The sequence below is a fragment of the Trichomycterus rosablanca genome, chromosome 12, assembly GCF_030014385.1.
Source record: "Trichomycterus rosablanca isolate fTriRos1 chromosome 12, fTriRos1.hap1, whole genome shotgun sequence".
In the NCBI taxonomy this organism is placed as follows: Eukaryota; Metazoa; Chordata; class Actinopteri; order Siluriformes; family Trichomycteridae; genus Trichomycterus; species Trichomycterus rosablanca.
The window spans coordinates 372873-394161 of record NC_085999.1 but is presented as its reverse complement, the minus strand read 5'-3'; the positions used below and the strand labels follow the sequence as shown (position 1 = coordinate 394161).

Here is a 21289-nt window from a genome sequence, read left to right as displayed (position 1 = left end):
GAATTATTTTTTAAATTCTCAAATTTCTCTAACTGCTCAGAATCCAAATAAAGACAAAATAAAATTCAGAACTCAATACGGATCAGATTTACACTAATAATTAGAACTAGTGTAGAATTAGTTTACACAATAGAAGCAGATCTCGGTGGTGTTTAGTGAAATGTGTATTTCAGAAGTAAATCAGAAGCAGAATAAACCCCACAGACGTCCACAGTAACAGAAAACGTTTTAATTCTTTTACTTGTGGTTCATTATGTTAGCAGAACAACGTCCACAGCAGCGGTGGCTCAGTGGTTACGCTTCCAAATATTCTTTATCTCTCAGTAACAGGATTAACCCTCATCATCAGACTACAGTTCTGTACCTATATAGTACCTATAAACTTCTACTCTCCATGGAAGACCACGGTACTTTATTCTGTACCACACCTACCGTTATGAAGCACTAATTCCAAACGTTCGACTTTACATGAATATAATAAAGCTCAGTGATAAATCTCTCATAAACACACACAGGGTAAAAACAGCAGAAAAAAGAGACGTCTTTTATTCTTCTCCATAAACGCAGAAGCTCAGGAGACTCCCTCATTACCACAGAGCTCACGACTCTGAAGAACCAGACACACCAAGCCCACTCGACCGTCGTCTGTAGATTTTGCTCTGTTTCTGGGTGGCGGTCGCTGTCAGTACCCGTTCAGCCGACTAAGCATTTTTAATTGATGCTGGAAGCTGAAGTTTCCTGTTCAGCCTGGTGCCTCAGCGCAGGAGACGGAACACGGAGGACGGTCAAGCAAACAATCGGCACGGTTTTAGGCGTGCACACAGGGTGCATTAATATTCATCTACTGTAGCTGCTATTATTTAAGAATTAAAATGTGTTCGTCTTAAAAAACTACATTTAGTGCTTTATAAACTTTATCATTGTGGTTTATTATAATATAATATAACCCGGCTGGGTTCTACATCACCACTATGTACTCTGTATTACACCACACAATCTACAGAGCCCAGTTTAAGCTACGATGTTGTACAGTGCCATCCAGTGGTCGAAACGTGAACTGCATTAAACAGCATGTAGGTGCTGATACTGGAGAACGACATGTGGAATAGGTTAATACAGCAGTACCAGTGATTTTTACTGGTTTTAGCTTTTATTATTTTGACTGTTCACTACTGCCACCTGCTGTATGACACTTTATTTCTGTTCTAGAGGGAGCAAAAACATTTTGGCATGCCCACATTCAGCTGAAGTTGGTGCACTGGCGCCAGGTCTTGGTGTATCCGGGCTTCTAATCAAACACTCAGAGGAAGAATAAAAGAAAATAAATAGGGTTGCGTGGGCGTGGCGATGCTGTGCATGAAGCAGGCTGGCCTGAATGAGTTTCTAGTCTTTTCCTGAGACTGAGACTAATTTCCCTTGTCTGATCTCAGAACGGGTGCCAACCGTGCTGAGGCTGGGCGTGGCACAGTTCAACCAGAGCACAGCATGTTCTCAGGACGTTTTCCGCCCACCACGGGGGGCCGTGCCTCGCCGTTCTTCTACTCGCGTCGGTCCGTCTGCAGCAGGTCGTGCTCACTGAGTGACGGGAGCGGTGGGTGTAGAGGGCGTGGTGATGGGTGTGATGGGTGAGGTCGGGGTGACGGGTGTGGTCGGGGTGTGGCCGGAGCTCTGGTATGAACGCAGGAGAACCTTGTGCTTGGTGACCTGCTGCGCTCGGACCTGCTGCTGCTGACCGAGGAAATCTTTGAGACGCGTGGTGGTGAAGGTTAGCGTCTGGCGCCGCAGCCGCATCAGATACGCGTCCTGCAGCCACGAGTTGTTGAAGCAGTCTTTGATGGAGGGTCGGGCCCTGGAACACAACATGCGGGCACACACACACACACACACACACACATGCATATTAGCCACTAATCTACCCAGTCATCGTAGCTCTCCTTTACTGCTGCAGATCCCTTATTAAAGTCAGCCAAACTTCTGACATGTGCAGATACCAAGCACGATGTTCCACTCACTTTTCAGCTTTAAAATCCACAAGATTTACATTCAGGCAAAACAGCACGTGTAAGTTCAGGCACTGGTGTTGGATGAGAAAACCTGGTTGGCCATCAGTGTTCAAAAATGCTCCATAGGGCCACAGGAGTTCTCAAACCATGTCTTTATGGATCTCGATTTGTGCACACGACCCACACTTTTTAAGTGTGAAAAGCTCATAAATTTAGGAAAAACACAAGAATGCAAATAATTGAGGTCTTTCACCATCTACTGTACACAATAGTGTAAAAAGATTCAGGGAATCTGGAGATTCCAAGTCCATGTAGGGCAAGAACGGAAACCAGAGCTCCCAGATGAAATCTCATGATTTGTTTGTTTGTTTGTTGTTTAACGCCATGTTTACCCATTGGTCATTCTCATGGCAAGATAGGTACCTAGCTTTGTTCGGGTTATTTATTCATGTTCTTTGTTTTGTGTCCTTTCTGTGTTTATTTCTAGATGTGAATTATCAGTCCTGTCTTTTTCAAATAATTGATCAGAGTTTCTGTTTTGGTTTTGTTAAAGATTTCTACCATTGTGTTTAGAATTGTGAGTCTTTGTCGTTCTATGTTATATTTTGTGCATTTTTGAAATCGCATGAAAAACTACTGATATAAATATAACCACATGTGCTTGGGAGTACTTCAGAAAACCGTTATCATTTAACACAGGCCGCTGCTGCATCAAGAAATGCGATCTGAAACTATTACACAAAGAGAAAGTTGTACATCAGTTCTATACAGAAACACCTCCGAGTTCTCTGGGCCCCGACACAGAGTGCGTGTGCTTGAGCTGCCTGCCTGCCGTCCAGATCTGTTTCCTGTCATGAAGAGGAGAATCAGACGACGGTGAGCACGGACTGTTGAGCAGCTGAATCTCGTATCGAGCGAGGAACGGAGCAACGATTAGTGTCCTCAGTTCATCACACATTAAAAAGTGGAAATAAATAGGAACGCTGATGGAACACAGGGGGGAACACAGGGGGGAACACAGGGGGGAACACAGGGGGGAACACAGGGGGGAACACGCCCCGTCCTGACTTTTATGGAAATTCTAAACATGTTTCTATTTACAAACTACAGTGAAGTTGATCAGTGAAACATTAGAAATCTTTTCTTCCTACTTTTATCAGTTAAATATTGAAGAGAAGATTAACACAGGTTAAAGTGGAAGAGTGGACGTTATACACACCAAGGGTAGCTGCATAGGATCTTCTTGAGGAACAGAGAGGCACTTTGCGACACGTTTTGGTAGAGCTTGCTGAGGTCAAACTTGGCTGCCAGGATCCTGGCCTCAGTTTCTGCTGGATCGTTCTCCATGAACGGCAACCGTCCACTGAGCCTGAGGGTCACACCATAAATCCATTCTGATAAATATATGATGTATTTTATATTAAGTATAAAGTATATAAATATATTCAGACACACAGGATAATCAGTAGAGACAGAGGAGCATTAAAGCATGAAGCTAATAAAGAACTGCTGCTTAAACTGTCCTGTTTCATTATAAACGGTGTACAACGACTAACTGCAGCATAATCAAGTACTAAAATCAGAAAGAAGTGTAAAATGCACGCACTTACATTTTTGGCATTTAGCAGACACTTTCATCCAAAGCTGTCTAAGCAATTGATGGTTAAGGGCCTTGCTCAAGGGCCCAGCAGTGACAACCTGGCAGTGGTGGAGCTTGAACCAGCAAACTTTTGATTACTAGTCCAGTACCTTTACTGCTAAGCAACAACTGCCCTTATATGTATGCAGTCAATAATCCTTAAAGCTTTTTCCTCCCAATTTAGTCGTATCCAATTCCTGCACTCCTGATTGAGGAGGGTTGTGACTAACACACGCCCCCTCCGACTCATGTGCAGCACTGACCGCTTCTTTTCACCTGCACCGGGGTTCATACAGAGATCCGTATTCGCACACGGAGAATCACGCACTGATCTCCATTATCCTCCGTCTCTGTGCAGCGCATTGATCGGCCAGCAGAGGGAGTAACTGCAGCACTTATGAGGAATACTTACAGCCTTCCTCCCTCAGACAAGCCAATATTTGTCTGTATAGGCGCCCGGCTGGCCAGTAGCAGAGCTGGGCCCACTCTAGCGCCCAGAATCCTTAAATTGATGTTAAGCTTGCTTGACTGTTGACAGTGTCACCCATGTGTTTCTTGGATTACTATGTTTTAAACATTAACTGACAGTTTGGGTTTTAGTCCTGATCTTGGCAGATGACCCCAGTTTTCATGAACTTTGTGATGGTTGTAGCTGAACTAGCCCTAGACATGTATGAGCACAAAGACGTCACCAGATATGATCAATAGAACTGAGTGTTCATTTGACCCAGAAAACCCACAATCTGTTTCAGAGAACAGGTTTGTTAGATATCAACACTTTCATTTCAATTTAGTCACAGAAAATATATAATTAAACCCCCCAGATGAGCAGGACATGTACCTTCTTACACTAGTGCTCAGTTATTTTGGACGGTAGGTGGGTGGATAGATGCAAAAACATTGTGTGTTATGTAATGAACTCACATGATGTAGGTCAGAACTCCAACACTCCAGATATCAGCTGGAGGACCCACAACGTCTCCTTTCAACATCTCAGGAGCTTTCAGCGACCAGCCGGGAATCAAAAGAAACACAAATTACAGAGCGCAGAGACACGATCAATCACCCTCAGAAACAAATAACAGAGAGACGCGTGATTTAAACCGGACAGGCCCGAACGATCCGGCAAACATAGAGAGGAAAACACCCAGCTAGAGTTACAACGTCTGGTCCTCAAATGTGTAGAGACGCGAGGAGATAATTAGGCAGTGACAACGTTCTGATCAAATCCCACAGTTAATGAACTCAATAGTGCTATTACATTACATAAAGATGAATAAACTTTGTGTGTTTTATTCACTGTGATTAATGGCTTATTATTATAATTCTGTGCTACTCAATCTCATCATGAAGATCCAGGGTAGCTGCAGATTTTTTACCAACTTCAATCCACCAATCAGTAGACTGAACAAGTGGATCAATTAATTAAATGAGTGAATCAGATGTCTCAAAAAGTTTTCACACCTCTGAACCTCTAGTGCATGTTATTGTGTTGTGGATTTGATTTTTAATGAATATACTGGATATAACTACAATTTTAAACCCATCGGTCTAAAATTAATCAATCAAAATGACAAAGTAAACAATAAAATGTATTAAAAATACCAGCCAGTGTTTGACTTTTTTATATTTAGCGCCTGAACACCAAAACGAAAAACAGGATGAAAAACACAAGGTCAACTAGATAGCACTAATAATAATAATAATAATAATATAAAATAATAATATTAATAATAATAATAATAATATAAAATAATAACAATATAAAATAATAATAATAATAATATAAAATAATAATAATAATAATATAAAATAATAATATTAATAATAATAATAATAATAATATAAAATAATAACAATATAAAATAATAATAATAATAATATAAAATAATAATAGTATAAAATAATAATAATATAAAATAATAATAATAATAATAATCTTTATCGAGCAGAACCAGAACACACATCATTTAGGGACAATGGTAGCCTAGTGGGTAGAGCTTTGGGAAGATCAACCGGAAGATTGGGGGTCAGCCACTGTTGGGTCCTTGAGCAAGGCCCTTAACCCTGTCTGCTCCAGGGGCGCCATACGATGGCTGACCCTGCGCTCTGACCCCAGCTTCCAAACAAGCTGGGATATGCGAAGAAAGAATTTCATTGTACTGAACACCTGTATATGTATGTATGACAAATAAAGTATATCTTCATTACTCACACATGCACTCCAGAGTTCCTATCGGTGGACTGAACTGCTTGAGGAACAGTGGGTTGAAGTTCTGAGCGCTGCCGAAGTCGATGATCTTGATGGCGTTCATGTGTGTTACGATGATATTATCAGGTTTGATGTCCAGGTGAAGGATTCTTCTGTTGTGCAGGTAGTCGAGACCCTGCAGGATCTGAACGATATACGTCACCACGTCATCCTCAGAGTACCGGAACCTGGAGAGGAGGAAGAGACCGGCATCAGACTTAAGGGCTTCCTTACACTACCACTGGAAACACGCCCATACCAGTTTAAACACAACTATACCAGTTTATTAGACTGAACCTAGCACAAGGAAGCTCATCAAAGCTCACAAGAAAATCATCAATCATCAAACAAAAAATCCAAAGCAACCAATGAGGGAACCAACAAGGAAACCAACACAGGAACCAACAAGGGAACCAACAAGGGAACCAACAAGGAAACCAATGAGGGAACCAACAAGATAACCAATGAAGAAACTAACAAGGGAACCAACGAGGGAACCAACAAGGAAACCCATGAACCAACAAGGGAACCAACGAGGGAACCATTGAGAGAACTAACAAGGGAATCAATAAGGGAACCAACAAGGAAACCAATAAGAGAACCAACAATGGAATCAATGATGGAACTAACAAGGGAACCAATGAGGAAAGCACCAGGGAACCGATGAGGGAACCAACAAGGGAACCAATGAGGGAACCAACAACAACATATCCTCCACAGAATTATCCACACCACAGTCCTTACATACATAAACATTCTTCTCTTCAATCATAATAAAGAAACATCAACTTGACACCAAACCCTCAAACCATGTGCTCCCAGAGACAGGGGCGTGGCACATACATGAACTTTCGGGAGCACAGAGAGGCTGGATTTGTGACATCACCCAGCAGATTTTATTTGTAATGTATGAAATGTGTGTGAACGTTGAGTTGTAATGACGTTACCTGTCCACCAGACTGTGCAGGAGCTCTTTTCCTGAGCAGCACTCTGAGATGAGCACCAGGTATCTGGGTGTGACGTAGGCCTCGTGTAGAGCCATGATCTTGTCGTGATGCAGAGATTTTAGGATCTCGTACTCCTGCAGGACGGCCTGCTTACTCTCCGGTTCGTACGGGACGATTTTGGCCATGAACAGGTTACCGGTGGCGTTTTCTCGACATTCTCGGATGACTCCGAATCGACCTCTGGAACAAAGAAATCCCACAAAATGTCAAGAATTTCTAATGGTCAGACATGATGTACTCTACTGTTGTTTGCACCACCACACACGTGTCTACATACCTGGCCTTCTCCTCCATGAAGGTGTAGGGTTTTTGGGGTACACCCTGTCGCAGCGCCGACTCCCCTGGCTTTCCCAGTGGGGTTCTACGCCCAGAGGGAGTGATTCGTCCAGACGGAGTAACCCTTCCACTGGGGGTCATCCTCGGAGTCGTGGTTCCCTCCCCGACAGGAGAAAGACTCGTAACCAACACGACGGGTGGATTTAGGGCAGGAGAGGGTGTAGTGGGGGTAACTGGTGTCACCACAGGCGTTGGTGCAGGAACGTACATGGGTACAGAGGAAATGGGTTTACTGAGGGTAGGTGGAGGGGAGACCAGAGGGGGTGGAGACACCGGAGGAGTTTTGGCCATGGGAGGAACCACATTAACAGGTGCCTGTGGTTTGGGTAGGACGACAGGAGGAGCGGGTCTGGGTGGCACCGGCTGTGTCGTAGTGGGTGGACTGGGGGTGGGTTTGGAGACGGTGATGTTGAGGGTGGTCTTGGCTTTGGCTGGAGCTTGGGTGCTGGGAGCAGGAGGCTGGAGGTTGGAGACTTTGTGACTGGAGGTTGTTGTAGGTGTTGAAGCTGGGACTGGGGCAGGTGGAGGGGTGGGAGTGACAGCAGTGGAAGGTTTGGTGGCTGCAGCAGGGGTCTGAACCACGGTGGTAGAAGATGTGGGAGCAGGTTTGCTCCCCACAGGCTTAATGGGAGGCACCGTCATGGTGGAAGTGACCACAGTAGGGTTTGCTGTTGATGAAAGAGTCTTGACAACGACTGTTCCAGTGGACTTCGGAGGTGCTGTTGAAACAGTAATCGTTATTTAGTTTTTAGAAATAGTGACCATAAATACTGACTGAGGACATGACACCAATATACACCGATCAGCCATAACATTAAAACCACCTCCTTGTTTCTACACTCACTGTCCATGTTATCAGCTCCACTTACCATATAGAAGCACTTTGTAGTTCTACAATTACTGACTGTAGTCCATCTGTTTCTCTACATGCTTTGTTAGCTCCTTTCATGCTGTTCTTCAATAGTCAGGACCCCCACAGAGCAGGTATTATTTAGGTGGTGGATGATTCTCAGCACTGCAGTGACACTGACATGGTGGTGGTGTGTTAGTGTGTGTTGTGCTGGTATGAGTGGATCAGACACAGCAGCGCTGCTGGAGTTTTTAAATACCGTGTCCACTCACTGTCCACTCTATTAGACACTCCTACCTAGTCGGTCCACCTTGTAGATGTAAAGTCAGAGACGATCGCTCATCTACTGCTGCTGTTTGAGTCGGTCATCTTCTAGACCTTCATCAGTGGTCACAGGACGCTGCCCACGGGGCGCTGTTGGCTGGATATTTTTGGTTGGTGGACGATTCTCAGTCCAGCAGTGACAGTGAGGTGTTTAAAAACTCCAGTAGCGCTGCTGTGTCTGATCCACTCATACCAGCACAACACACACTAACACACCACCACCATGTCAGTGTCACTGCAGTGCTGAGAATCATCCCCCACCTAAATAATACCTGCTCTGTGGGGGTCCTGTGGGGGTCCTGACCATTGAAGAACAGCATGAAAGGGGGTAACAAAGCATGTAGAGAAACAGATGGACTACAGTCAGTAATTGTAGAACTACAAAGTGCTTCTATATGGTAAGTGGAGATGATTAAATGGACAGTGAGTGTAGAAACAAGGAGGTGGTTTTAATGTTATGGCTGACAGAATTGGAAGAGAAAACACACCTGCTGCATCTAGAGTGACTTTTTCGGACAGATTGCTGTACGACCCCTGACCGGCTTTATTCACACAAGCCACCCTGAACCTGTACGTGGCTCCAGCCTGGAGCTCGGAGACATTGTAGTAACAGTCAGCAATACCAGTGGCTACAATCAGCCAGTTACTTTCACCTGGAAGCAAATAATGAAGAGAAATAAATTGATTGGGTATAAGTTAAGTTTCTCAACAACAGAAAAATAAAAAAGAGAATTTTTTTTCTATTACAGGAGCTTAGATTATAAGTGATAATGCCATCACCAGAAACGTAAAATTATACTAGCAGTTTACGTTTTTTGTAGCGTGTTGGCGTTCACAGACGGTCCCTAAACATGATAAGCGAAGTGACTGAGGAATCTGTTGCAGTACCACAGTTTTGTGAAAGATGGCAGTAAAGAGCAACTACAAACTTTACATAAACAAACATCCATTTAAGGCTGCTTACCCTCCGTCCTCCGCTCCAGAGAGTAGGTGCATGGTGCCATGGTGTCTGACGGGCGCCACACCACCAGCGCCGTGTTCTTATACTTCTGTGGAACTTCTGGAGTGCCAGGTCGATTTGGCAGACCTAACACACAATAAACATGCACTTCATACCTAATATTAGGTGAAAGCTCAGTGAAATAATTCTGAGGTGTTTATTCAGTATAACCAGACTCGACACCAGTAATATCTGTGAGGAACAAAACCAACCTGCGGAAAATATTTTACCCTGATAACATTACTGAGTAAAAACTATAGATAATAAACATACAAAAATATCTAAATCGTTTATATGTTTATTCATACTGATACACAGTGCGTACTTGAGTAAGGAATTTAGTGAATTTAGAGAATGAAAGCCTTTTCTCACATTAAACTAATTAGGTCCAAGTATCGACCCACACTCACTGATGATCCCTTGGAGGTCTGAGAATAATAAAGCGCATTAAAAAGTTTCAAAGTTTTTAAAAATAGATGAGTTAGAAACATGTGGATGAAGAAGAAACAGAAAGAGGAGGATGAGGAAGAGGAGGATGAGGAACATAAGGATGAGGAAGAGAAGGAATGGAACAATGAAAAAGAGGAGAACAAGTTAGCGGAGACTAAAGTAGAGAAGGATGAGGTAGTAAAGAATGAGATAGAGGAAGATGAGGTAGAGGAGGAAGAGGAGGATGAGCAAGAGAAGGATGAGGTAGAAAAGGATAAGGTAGTATAGAATGAGGAAGAAGAGGAAGCGAAGGATGAGGAATAGAAGAACAAGTGAGTAGATGATGAGGTAGAGGAGGATGAGGAAGAGGAGGCCGTGAAAGAAAAGAAAGAGGAAGAAAAAGGTAGAGGAGGTTGAGGAAACTAAGGCAGATGATGTGGAAAAAGTGGATCTCAAGCCACAGAAGTATGAACACCCCCGCTCTGTTATACTGTGTTAAAAAAGATTCTCTAAGATGAGCTAAAAGTGTGTGTGTGTGTGTGTGTGTGTGTGTGTGTGTGTGTGTGTGTGTGTGTGTGTGTGTGTTTACATATTCATGAGTGATTTTATTCCAAAAACATGTAAAACACATCAGTGTGTATTTAACACCCTTAAATATTCATCTAAAGCTCTGAGGTGAGAAGATTCACAGCAGCAGCACTGATGGACCTTCATCACTAAACCAGATCAGATCTGAGCTGAGCTGTGAAGCAGGAGATGATTTAGAGCTTCTCTATCTGTGAGCCAATTGTTCTGCACTTTCATAAGCAAAATCAAATCAGCTTCATCCTCTCAGTAAATGTGATTTACAGTCACAGGAACACGGTGCGACAGGGGCGGTGACACAGTGCTTCTGAGGGCGGGGCGGGGCGGGGCGTGTACCTCATCACATATGTACATCCATACAAACTGTACATCACATCTACATGCAAACGTTCCTGTACGTTCTCCTCTCCACGTGCTGCCATACTTACGGGCGAGAGAGATCTTACAGGAGCTGCTGATGGAGGCCAGCGGGTTGGTAGCCACACACTCGTACAGACCCGCATCTTTCTTGGTGGTCTTCATGATCATCAGGAGCTGTCTGCCATCTGGGCAGGAGATCACGTTCATCCTGGGGTCGATCTCCAGAGGTTTTTTATCTGAACGGATAATGTTTTTATTATTATTTACTGTTTTAGATGTAATTATTTCTGTTTAGATATTTTCGTTTGGGGGATCATTCACCAGCACACCAGTGTTGGGACTCCAGTCGACTGGGCGCCCTTTAGTGACCACGATCGACAGTGCAGCAGACAGAATCAGCCACTAGTCTGCTGGGTGGGAAAAGACGGGACTAAAAAGTGGGCGGGGTCTTGGACGCCGTGTAAGTACCCTGGTTAGTCCGAGACCGACCTCACGCGCCGATCCACCGAAGTACGGGCGAATAAGAAGGGGTTGGTGGAGCGCGCACACATCAGAGGGAGGGCGTGTCAGGAGAATATACCCTCCTCGTACACCATCAGGTCTCCAGCAGAGGAAGAGGAACTGGCTACGACTAAACTGGGAGAAAAATGCTTTAGCTTGGTCTAAAACTAGCTGAGAAGGTTTTAAGATTAAATCCACTGGGAACAAGGCAGGAACAACCTGGATAGAGCGCCAATCCATGGTAGGGCTTCGGCCAACCCCCCCGGCTGATAGCACTGCTGATATTCAAACCTCAAGTGTAACAGACCGCTGCTCCACCCAAGCGCCTTAATGTACATTAATATAAGATTCTTTGTTAATTGACTCTTGAAACTAAATTCTCTATTAAATAAACAATAAAGAGAAATTATAAAAGGATTTACAGTGTACACCACACATCGTACTTAACAAACAAAAACAAACGTTAGGTCATTATGGTGTGTAATGTAAATGTAAGTGTGTATTAGTTTAGGAATTCTAGCATTCGCACCTTTCATCCACGTGATGCGCGGTATAGGACTGCCGGCCGGGAGGCAGCTGAGCGTGACCGGATCTCCCTCCAGCAGAACGTGGTCCCTCAGTTTGATATGGAACACCGGGGGGAAGTCTGGAGAGAAACGGTTCCAAAACACTCAGTACTGCACCATCATGGTTCCAAAACACTCAGTACTGCACCATCATGGTTCCAAAACACTCAGTACTGCACCATCATGGTTCCAAAACCATGTTTACGTTCTATACCACACTGTGAGTCAAAATGTTGATTGAGCATTTGGGCAAAGTTATGAATAAATGTACAGAGTTCATAAATCATAAACAGATCTGGATTTATCATAAAAGCTTAAATTTCTCTCTCTGATGACGTTTAGGCTCTATATAGACCAAATATATTGTAGCATCAATATAAATAAAGCACGTACCGGAGCCCGTACGGGAGGACTGGCGGGACCGGAGTGAACCGTTCTCTCTGGCGATAGCAGTGGGCAGGTCCGGCTGGGAGATCGTCCGGTCCTTCTTGCCTCTGGTCAGTCCCCATCGGTCCCATCGTGACCTGCGGTCGGTCTCTGTGTCTGTAAACAAATCACGACATTCAGGAACACACACAGCAGTTAGGATAAAAACCACCACTGATAAATAATAATAATTAAAGTACAGAGATGAGCAACATGTCTGTCGTTAAGCTGTAAAATGTTGTAAGCAGATAAGAAACAACAGTTAGGACAGAATGGAGGTTCCAAAGTCCAACACCCAATGTGATGTGACTAGAGCAGTATAAAGGGAGGCCCACAGTTCTGCTCCTTGTTCTTCTTGCTGTCAGAACCCACGATCGAGCCAATAAATTCTCCAATCCAGTCACTTGTGATCTTTGTTTTCATTTATCATCTGACCTTATTTTTACATGACGATGTTATCTACACCAAACTGAACAAACCATGGTCATACTGAAATAGAAAAAAGGCCTTCCCCAAACTGTTACCACAAGTTAAAAGCATACAATTGGTTTTATATAATTAAATTCATACACCTGTTAGAAAAGGGTGTTGCACCTAACTCTTAACCCTAACTTTAATCCTATCCTTAACCCTAACTCTAACCTTAACTTTAACCTTAACCCTGCGTTTAGTTGTAAATGGCAGTAGGTGGGAAACAACGGTGCTATGGTGATGCTAGGACCCCCCACCACCACCACTCAACAGTCGCTTGTGTTACAGGGTTGTCGGTTCCAGACCAGCAAGATTATGGGGCCAGAACGGTACCAATTTACCTGGCAGAGAACTTGCAATTTTGTGGTAAAAAAAAAAAGCACAGAACCGTTCAGGATTCTGGCACCAGTGTCAGCACCATACCAGTGCAAAAGTGCTATCAGTGACAGTGTGAATTATTTCTGCTGTTATGGGACTTACTTTTGGCCGCGGACTCTGACTGTATGCTGGACATGGAATCCAAAGACTCCGAGGAGGCTCCGGTGCCTGACTGGGAGACCAGCTGATTTTGTGGTATGCCCATCCTCTTCAGGCTGCCTCCTTCTGAGGTAGAGCGGCGCAGGATGGACATTAAAGGCGTCCTCTTACTCTCGGAAACGTCCTCCTTTTCATCCTTTCTCTCCTCAGAATGACTCCTGATTTTCATGGAAATTCCGGCCACTGTGTTGCTGATCTTTCTGCGCATGGCCAGCACGGGAGACTCGGACGGTTTCTTAGTCTCAGGCTCTGGAGGCGTCTCTGGACCACCATCCAGCCGCATCATCTCCACTTCCTTTTTGTCCTGTGACCCTCTCCTGCCCAAAGCCCATGACAATCGACGCCTCGGTACTTCTTCTTCTTTAGGCTTCTCCTCTTTCCTCTCGACCGAAGGTGACCTCTTCAGACGCATAGAGAGTCTCCTCATGAAACCCGGGTCTTTCTGTGCTTCACGGAGATCCTGGACAGACTTGGACTTCTCCTCCAACCTCCTATGTACAAACTCCAGAGGAGCCCCAACCGGTCCTGGACGATACATCTCCTCTGTCGCCTCAGGAGCAACTACAGCCGGCTTTTCTTCTGCCTTTTGCCAGGAAAGACGTCTAAGACTACGAGTGAGAGAGGACTCACGCTTTTTGAACCGAGCCTCGAAGACCTCCTCAGAGGCGATGTCCTGGATGTGGCTTGCTGGTAAGGATTCTCTTTTTGGAGAGAGTCGGGTGGGAGTCTTGGAAGGACTTGGTTCTTTTGCTGGTTGCTCGACTGATGCAACTCGAGAGAAAACTGCAGGATGCTCAGTAGTCTTAGTGTCTGGTTTAGATGATGGTGCTGTGGGTGCAGGAGTTGGTTCCAACGTTGCTAAGACCAGTACAGAGGGAGAATTTGGTGTTGGGATACTGGTAGATGTAGGAATGACTGCAGGCTGGCTTGGTTGCAGTGATGGAACTACAATGGTCTGCATGATGCTTGCATATGCGGATGTCCGGCCGTCTGGAAGTACGGTGAGTGCCGGTGGAGGGGGTGGCACAAATGTTGAGACAACACTCGGAGGAGCCCTTGGAGATACCACAGCTGAGGTGACCACTGTAGAACTTGCAGATTTAATGATCTCTGAAGGTTTAATTGGTGTGCTCACTTCCATCTCTTCTTCCTTGACCTCCATCTTATGGACAGAAGGTTCCCTTTCTGTTACGGATTCTTTCACTGGTTGCTTCTCTTCTTCCTCCTCCTCTTCCTCTTCAATCTTCTCAGTTAACACAATTCTTGGCACAATCACAGGTGACCTACCTTGCGGGACCTTCTCAGGTTCTCGGACGGTTTCTTTCAACGTGCTTACATCCTTCTTTTGGAAAGCAGCATCAGTGACCTCCTGATCATCATCTTTCACTGCACCGACACTCTCAGTTTGCTTACGGGTTTTACTTTCTTCATCTTTATTTTCCCTACCAGGTGACGCTTCTTTGTCTTCCATCTTTGTCTCACTTCTTTTTGGTTCAGGGGTACGTGGTTTTGGCGTGATCGGGCGAGAATCCTTCCTGTCAGGCTCTGCGAGAACGGACATTGACACAGCTTCCTGCAGGCGTCGTTCCTCCACTTGAGCGACAGGAATCTCCAGAGGAGCCCCGATCCGCCGGTGCATGGGCATGAGCTCGGCATCACCCTGGCTGAAGGAAGCACTTTTACGGAGCACGTTGGTCTTTGGAATGTCCTCTCTAGGTGAATCGCTGGACGCAGCTCGAACCAAAGGAGGGTTTCCTAGCCGAGGCCCGCGTGCAAAGCGCTTCTCATCGCTCATACCCAAGGTCTCCAACAGGGGGCCTCTAAGGCCACTCATCTTGTTGTCCGCAGATCCTCCTCTAAGAAGTCGTTGTCTCATCAGCTCCAGTTTTAGGGCGTAATCCTCCTGACTTAACTTGGCCGCTCCGGGACTCGGGCTCCTCCGAGGCAGCTCCATAGACAGCGATTTTTTAAGGATTTGTTTACCATCCATGGCACTCTCCTCAGCACTTTCCTCAGGTTTGATGTGAAGTTGCAGAGCACTGTCCGCAGAGCTTCCTCGGCGCAGTTCACCTCTCCGACGAGGTCCTTCAGACTGCTCGGACTCCATACTCGAACCCCTCCGAAGCGGTCTCTTGGGCTGGTCTCTCTTTTCGGCCGGTTCCTCATCAGAGGAGCCTTTGTCATCATCCTGTGTAGCCCTCTTCCGAGCCCGACCTCTCGCAGAAGCATTCTCAGCTTCCTCCGAAGGCTCACACTCCATGGGCTCCGGCTTCTGAGAGGACTGGTCAGACCTTTCGAGGTCTCCGTTGGCCTTGCCTTTCATTTCCTCGTCCCCGGTAATTTCATTCAATGACATCCTGGAGCCTAAGAACTCCATATTAAGAGGCATGGGGATGAAGGGCAGCTCGTCTATGTCCTCATCAGAATCTGATGACGAGGAGGGTGGTGGTGAGCCCTCCTTCAGATGCCGTGGGACGGCGATGGAGATATGGCTGGAGGAATCATCCAGCAACTCTGGAATGGATCTCATGACCATTTTAGACTTATAGCTGATGAGGGACCTCTGTAAACGATTAAGAAATTGTTGACATGTTAAAAAAGGTTGAAAAAAATAAAAGGTTAAATAAGAGAAAAAACGAGCAACATCTTCTTACCTGCCACTTTCTTCTCAGCAAGAACTTCTTAAGGGACTCCGTACTGATGCTCTTTCCTTTATTTAATATCTACAAAAGACGTAAAGTGTAAAGTAAAGAATTAATACCATGAAAAATAAGACTTTAAGACAATAGCATGTCATGATAACGCATCAGCGACTATGCTGAGCACATTTTTAGCTAAGAGATCAGAAAACTCATTCCTCATGTCAGTCCTAACCACAGCGAACCCCCTGCACTTGGTTGGCTTAAATCTCAGCTCTACTACCTGCCGGCTGGGCACCAGCACAGACAATAATCGGCTCTTCTTAGTGAGCGAGCGTTTGAGGGATTCCTCATAACCACTGTAATTACGCCCTCTGCTGGCTGATCGATGGCGCTGCACTACACACAGAGACGGTGGATAATGGAGATCAGTGCGTGACTCTCCATGCATGATACGGATCTCCATATGAACCCTGAAGCAGGTGAAAAGAAGCGGTCGGTGCTGCACACATGCAGCAGTAGAGGGGGAATACCATCGGGGAATCAGATATGACTAAACTGATAGGAAAATTGAGGGGTAAATGCACTAATGAAGATTCAGTGCTGCTCAGCAAACCTAACCAAGGTGCCTTAACACACAATATCAACACCTTATTATACTACTGTTGATTTAATCAATATAGTTTATTAAATTATTATTATTTTGAATTCTCTGCTGTGATACCGGTTACACTGTTCTGTTTTGCACTATACAAACCCTGGGTATATATACATATCATCATGTAAATACTATATATTTATACTTTATGTTGTACCAAAATAACAATATAGTCTAAATACTGTCCTGTTCTGTCCTGAACTCTTCTTATTGTGCTTAAATGTACAGTGTGTACAGGATACCCAAAATTAAAACAGTTTTCTAATTATAATTTCTCTTATATCTCATACCTTGAACCAGGGGTGACGAAGACACTCACCAGCATCTGGTCTCCTGCAGAGAGAAAAAATCAGAGGACTTTAAAATCCTAAATAATCAGAAAGTCCCCTTGTGTTTCAGAACCAGTTCAGCCATTACTAATAGGAACGGATTTTTAAAAATCCAATTAATTTGTACTCACAGTCTGTCAGCGACCAGTAATTTAATGACGAATCCTTTTCCTTCATGGCAGAGATCAATGAACATGTTCTCCTCGAAGGCGACGTTATAATTCCTGATGTTCAGAACCGTGTTTCTGTCGTTTTCTCCAGCGAACGGCGAGACTCCCGTCAGACTGCAGCAAAAACACGAGTTAATAATAATAAATAATGTCTTAATAATTAGACATTATTGTCATGATCTGATGTGATTTTAAAGAAATGAAACTTACCACAGATAGGTCAGGGCTCCGACCGGCCTGATAAAACAGTAAATAAGTAAAACAGTAAAGGATTAGTGAGTTAGTGATGTATTCAGTTTTCAGCAGCTATCAGCAGGACTTTACCAGATATCAGTAGCTTTAGAGACGGGTGTCTGGTTAACGATCTCTGGAGCGATGAATTCTGGGGTTCCGTATTTACAGTACACGGCCTCTCCGGGTGAAAGCTTCACCGCGTTCCCAAAATCACAGAGACGGATCTGATCGCTGGTGTGGTCGACCATGAGGACGTTATCAGGCTGAGAGACACAACACCAGCGTTACCGGGTAAACACGGAAATACCAAATATACAATATAGATACAATAACCGATACTACTGTTACTATTACTACTACTGATACTACTATTACTACTAATGCTCTTAATACTACTACTACTACTAATAATAATACTAATACTACTATATACTGTATATTACTATAACTACTAATACCACCACTAATACTAATACTCTTTATACTACTAATACTAACACTACTAATACTCTTTATACTACTACTATTACTATTTTAATTCTACTATTAATACTCTTTATACTACTATCATTACTAATACTACTAATAATAATATTACTACTAATACTACTACTAATACTACTCTTTATAGTACTACTAATACTATTACTACTATTATCACTAGTATTTGGTTCTACTGAGACCACTACTACTATTACCACTACTGCTAATACTACCACTATAACTTCCAAAACTTCTACTTCTACTAGTAATACTAATAATAATGATGAATGTTCACTTTTAGCAAAATACTTAATAAAATAAAAATAAACCCACCGAGGTATCGGAGGTGAATGAGTGATGAGTTAGAACGACACGTACACACATACACACATACACACATACACACGTATCACACGTACATGTACATGTACACACATACACACGTATCACACATACACACGTATCACACGTACATGTACATGTACACACATACACACGTATCACACATACACACGTATCACACGTACATGTACATGTACACACATACACACGTATCACACGTACATGTACACGTACACACATACACACGTATCACACGTACCTTAATATCTAAATGTAGGACGTGGTTTTGATGCAGGTAACTGATCCCCTCTAACATCTGCCGTATGCTGGAGCGGATCTGTAATAAAAAAACACATTTTTAATCATGAGTACAGAATCTGTAGATCACACCGTTCTGTGTTGTGCTGTTCTGTACTGTGCTGTGCTGTGCTGTTCTGTACTGTGCTGTGCTGTGCTGTGCTGTTCTGTGTTGTGCTGTGCTGTGCTGTTCTGTACTGTGCTGTGCTGTTCTGTACTGTGCTGTACTGTGCTGTGCTGTTCTGTACTGTGCTGTGCTGTTCTGTGCTGTGCTGTGCTGTTCTGTACTGTACTGTGCTGTTCTGTGTTGTGCTGTGCTGTGCTGTTCTGTACTGTGCTGTGCTGTTCTGTACTGTGCTGTTCTGTGCTGTGCTGTTCTGTACTGTGCTGTGCTGTGCTGTTCTGTTCTGTTCTGTTCTGTGATGTGCTGTTCTGTGCTGTGCTGTGCTGTGCTGTTTTCGCTCACTTCATTATTCAGGCTGTTTATTTAATGAGACGCGTTCTCATACAGGATTCTCTACACGCTACAGCAGGGGGTTTGTGTTTGAAGCTGTAGTACTGCAGTAGGGTAACATTAGGTAAAGATTACAGCTGTACCCTCACCCTATACCCAGTACTGTAATGAACAGTTCTGATCTTATATTGTGTAATAATAACAGCAGAGCAGCAGCAGTAGATGAATCTCTCACCTCGGTCTCCAGCACCGTGGATTTTTTAGTGAGACGATCCAGAAGCTCCTCATGACACCTTCAGGTAACAGTTGAGGTTAAATCATGACTCTGATGCCTAATGAACGTGTATCAGGTGTGTGAGAAGATACTGTACTGTGTGCACTGTGATACTATGTGCACTAGCACTTCATCTGAAGATCTGGAGATCAAACCCCCATTTCCAGTAAAAGTTGGGACGTTTAGTAAAAGGCAGTAAAAAGAAGAATGTGTGATGTGTTTCATTCTGTGATTCTCTTCAATCAGTGATTTCTAGTGTTTCACTGATCAACTTCATTCTAGTTTGTAAATAGAAACACGTTTAGAATTTGATGCTGTAACAGACAAACAGTTGTGGTTATTTAGTTAAAAGTCTGTTCATTAATGTAGTCAAATATTTGGTCCATTATTTAAATTCCAGTTAACAATTAATGTATTAATTTTTTAATTATTATTATTATTATTCATTATTATTATTAATAATTATTGTGATTGTTATTAATATTAATAATATTTATTTATTTATTATTATCACTATTATTATTATTAATTATTATTATTATTAATATTAATTATTGCTATTATTACTATATAATTATTATTATTCATTATTTATTATTATTTATTTATTGCTATTGGTATGATTTATTTATTGCTATTGTTATTAATATTAATATGATTTATTTATTATTATTATTATCACTATTATTATTATTAATATTAATTATTGCTATTTTTATTATATTATTATTATAATTTATTATTATTATTTATTTATTGCTAGTGGTAATAATATTAATATGATTTATTTATTATTAATATTAATTATTGCTCTTATTATTATATTATTCATTATTCATTATTCATTGTAAGTATTATTAATTATTGCTATTGTTATTAATATCAATACAATTTATTATTATTATTTATATTTATTATTATTATTATTACATTTATTATGTGTAATAATATATTTTATATTATTATTACTATTATTACTGCTGTTATTTATTTATTTATTTGATTATTTATGTATTTATCTCAGTAAATACATAAGTAATTATCTCAGTAAATACCCCCCCCCCCCCCCCCCCCCCATATCTCAGACAGGGTGCCTGTACGTTACAGACTCCCACTCACCCATCTATTCAAACACACCTAAAGGCTTTTTTAAATCTCAGAGGAAACCCTTGTGAACACAAGAAGAACATGCAAAACAGCACAGAGATTAAAATGCAGCAGGTTTGTGTGTGTAAATGTAAATGAGAGGATACAGCTCAGTGATGATGATGACGGCGTTCTTCTTCTCGAAGGCGTCGTGGAAGAACATGATCCTCTCGTGATCCAGGCTGGACAGGATGTTCATCTCCCTCAGCGCTGAAGCTTTTCTCTTCGCTCGAGCCGAGATGAATTTAGCTGCAAACTCGGCTTTACCAGCTTTCTGAGAGACTCGCTTCACGTAGGAGAACGCTCCTCTGGATCAAATAATATCACAAAAATACAATAAAATTAAAATCATGTAGGAGAACGCGCCTCTGGATTAAAAAATCATTAAAAATACATGTAAATAAACATCACATAGGAGAACGCTCCTCTGCATCAAGTAATATCACAAACAATCACAAACAAAAGTGTAAATAAACATCAGACCATCAACAAATTAAGAGCTTTTTAATTATTTACAGATATATAAACACATAAAGCTGGAATTAAGCAGCTAATCTAAAAGCTGTGGAATTAGATCTGGGGGCAGCAGTAGCTCAGAGGTTAAGGTACTAAATTAGTAATCGGAAGGTTGCTGGTTCAAGACCCACAGCTGCCAAGTTGCCACTGTTGGGCCCCTGAGAAAGGCTGATCTGGTACAGTTATTAAAGGGAAATGTGCATGTCCAAGCACAGCAGGAGGTGGACGACTCACCTCCCGATCTCCTTGTGTACGTCGTAATAATCAGTCAGTCGTCTCATCCTCCTCAGTATCGACTCCTCGTCCTCCATCGGCTCCTTCACACGCTTCACTGTGTCAGTAAATACAAACAAACATCAAACAAAACAGTGAACCAAACCCCTGCAAATGTGAATCCACATTCTCTCTCTACACAGACACATTTCCCATGATCCTTTACTCCTGAGAAGAGGGCGTGTCTAA

The 21289-nt window shown here is 42.9% G+C and overlaps 1 protein-coding gene across 5 annotated transcripts in view; it reads right to left on the bottom strand.

Annotated features, from left to right (window-relative positions):
• Positions 1-214: 214 nt before the first annotated feature.
• The window catches only part of spegb (striated muscle enriched protein kinase b), a 61538-nt gene continuing 40463 nt past the window's right edge, over positions 215-21289 (bottom strand). For all 5 annotated transcript variants that reach the window (XM_063006263.1, XM_063006265.1, XM_063006266.1 and 2 more), the window contains 21 exons: positions 21062-21158; positions 20419-20619; positions 19127-19184; positions 18400-18477; positions 17406-17578; positions 17292-17318; positions 17043-17195; positions 16873-16915; positions 15940-16008; positions 13229-15848; positions 12245-12394; positions 11815-11931; positions 10853-11020; positions 9375-9497; positions 8899-9063; positions 7178-7955; positions 6841-7080; positions 5858-6081; positions 4567-4642; positions 3223-3372; positions 215-1849 (listed from right to left, as the gene is read on the bottom strand). In XM_063006263.1, the coding sequence (XP_062862333.1) occupies positions 1573-1849; positions 3223-3372; positions 4567-4642; positions 5858-6081; positions 6841-7080; positions 7178-7955; positions 8899-9063; positions 9375-9497; positions 10853-11020; positions 11815-11931; positions 12245-12394; positions 13229-15848; positions 15940-16008; positions 16873-16915; positions 17043-17195; positions 17292-17318; positions 17406-17578; positions 18400-18477; positions 19127-19184; positions 20419-20619; positions 21062-21158 (5987 nt within the window). In that variant the 3' untranslated portion in view covers positions 215-1572. The remainder of the gene's footprint in view (positions 1850-3222; positions 3373-4566; positions 4643-5857; positions 6082-6840; positions 7081-7177; positions 7956-8898; positions 9064-9374; positions 9498-10852; positions 11021-11814; positions 11932-12244; positions 12395-13228; positions 15849-15939; positions 16009-16872; positions 16916-17042; positions 17196-17291; positions 17319-17405; positions 17579-18399; positions 18478-19126; positions 19185-20418; positions 20620-21061; positions 21159-21289) is intronic.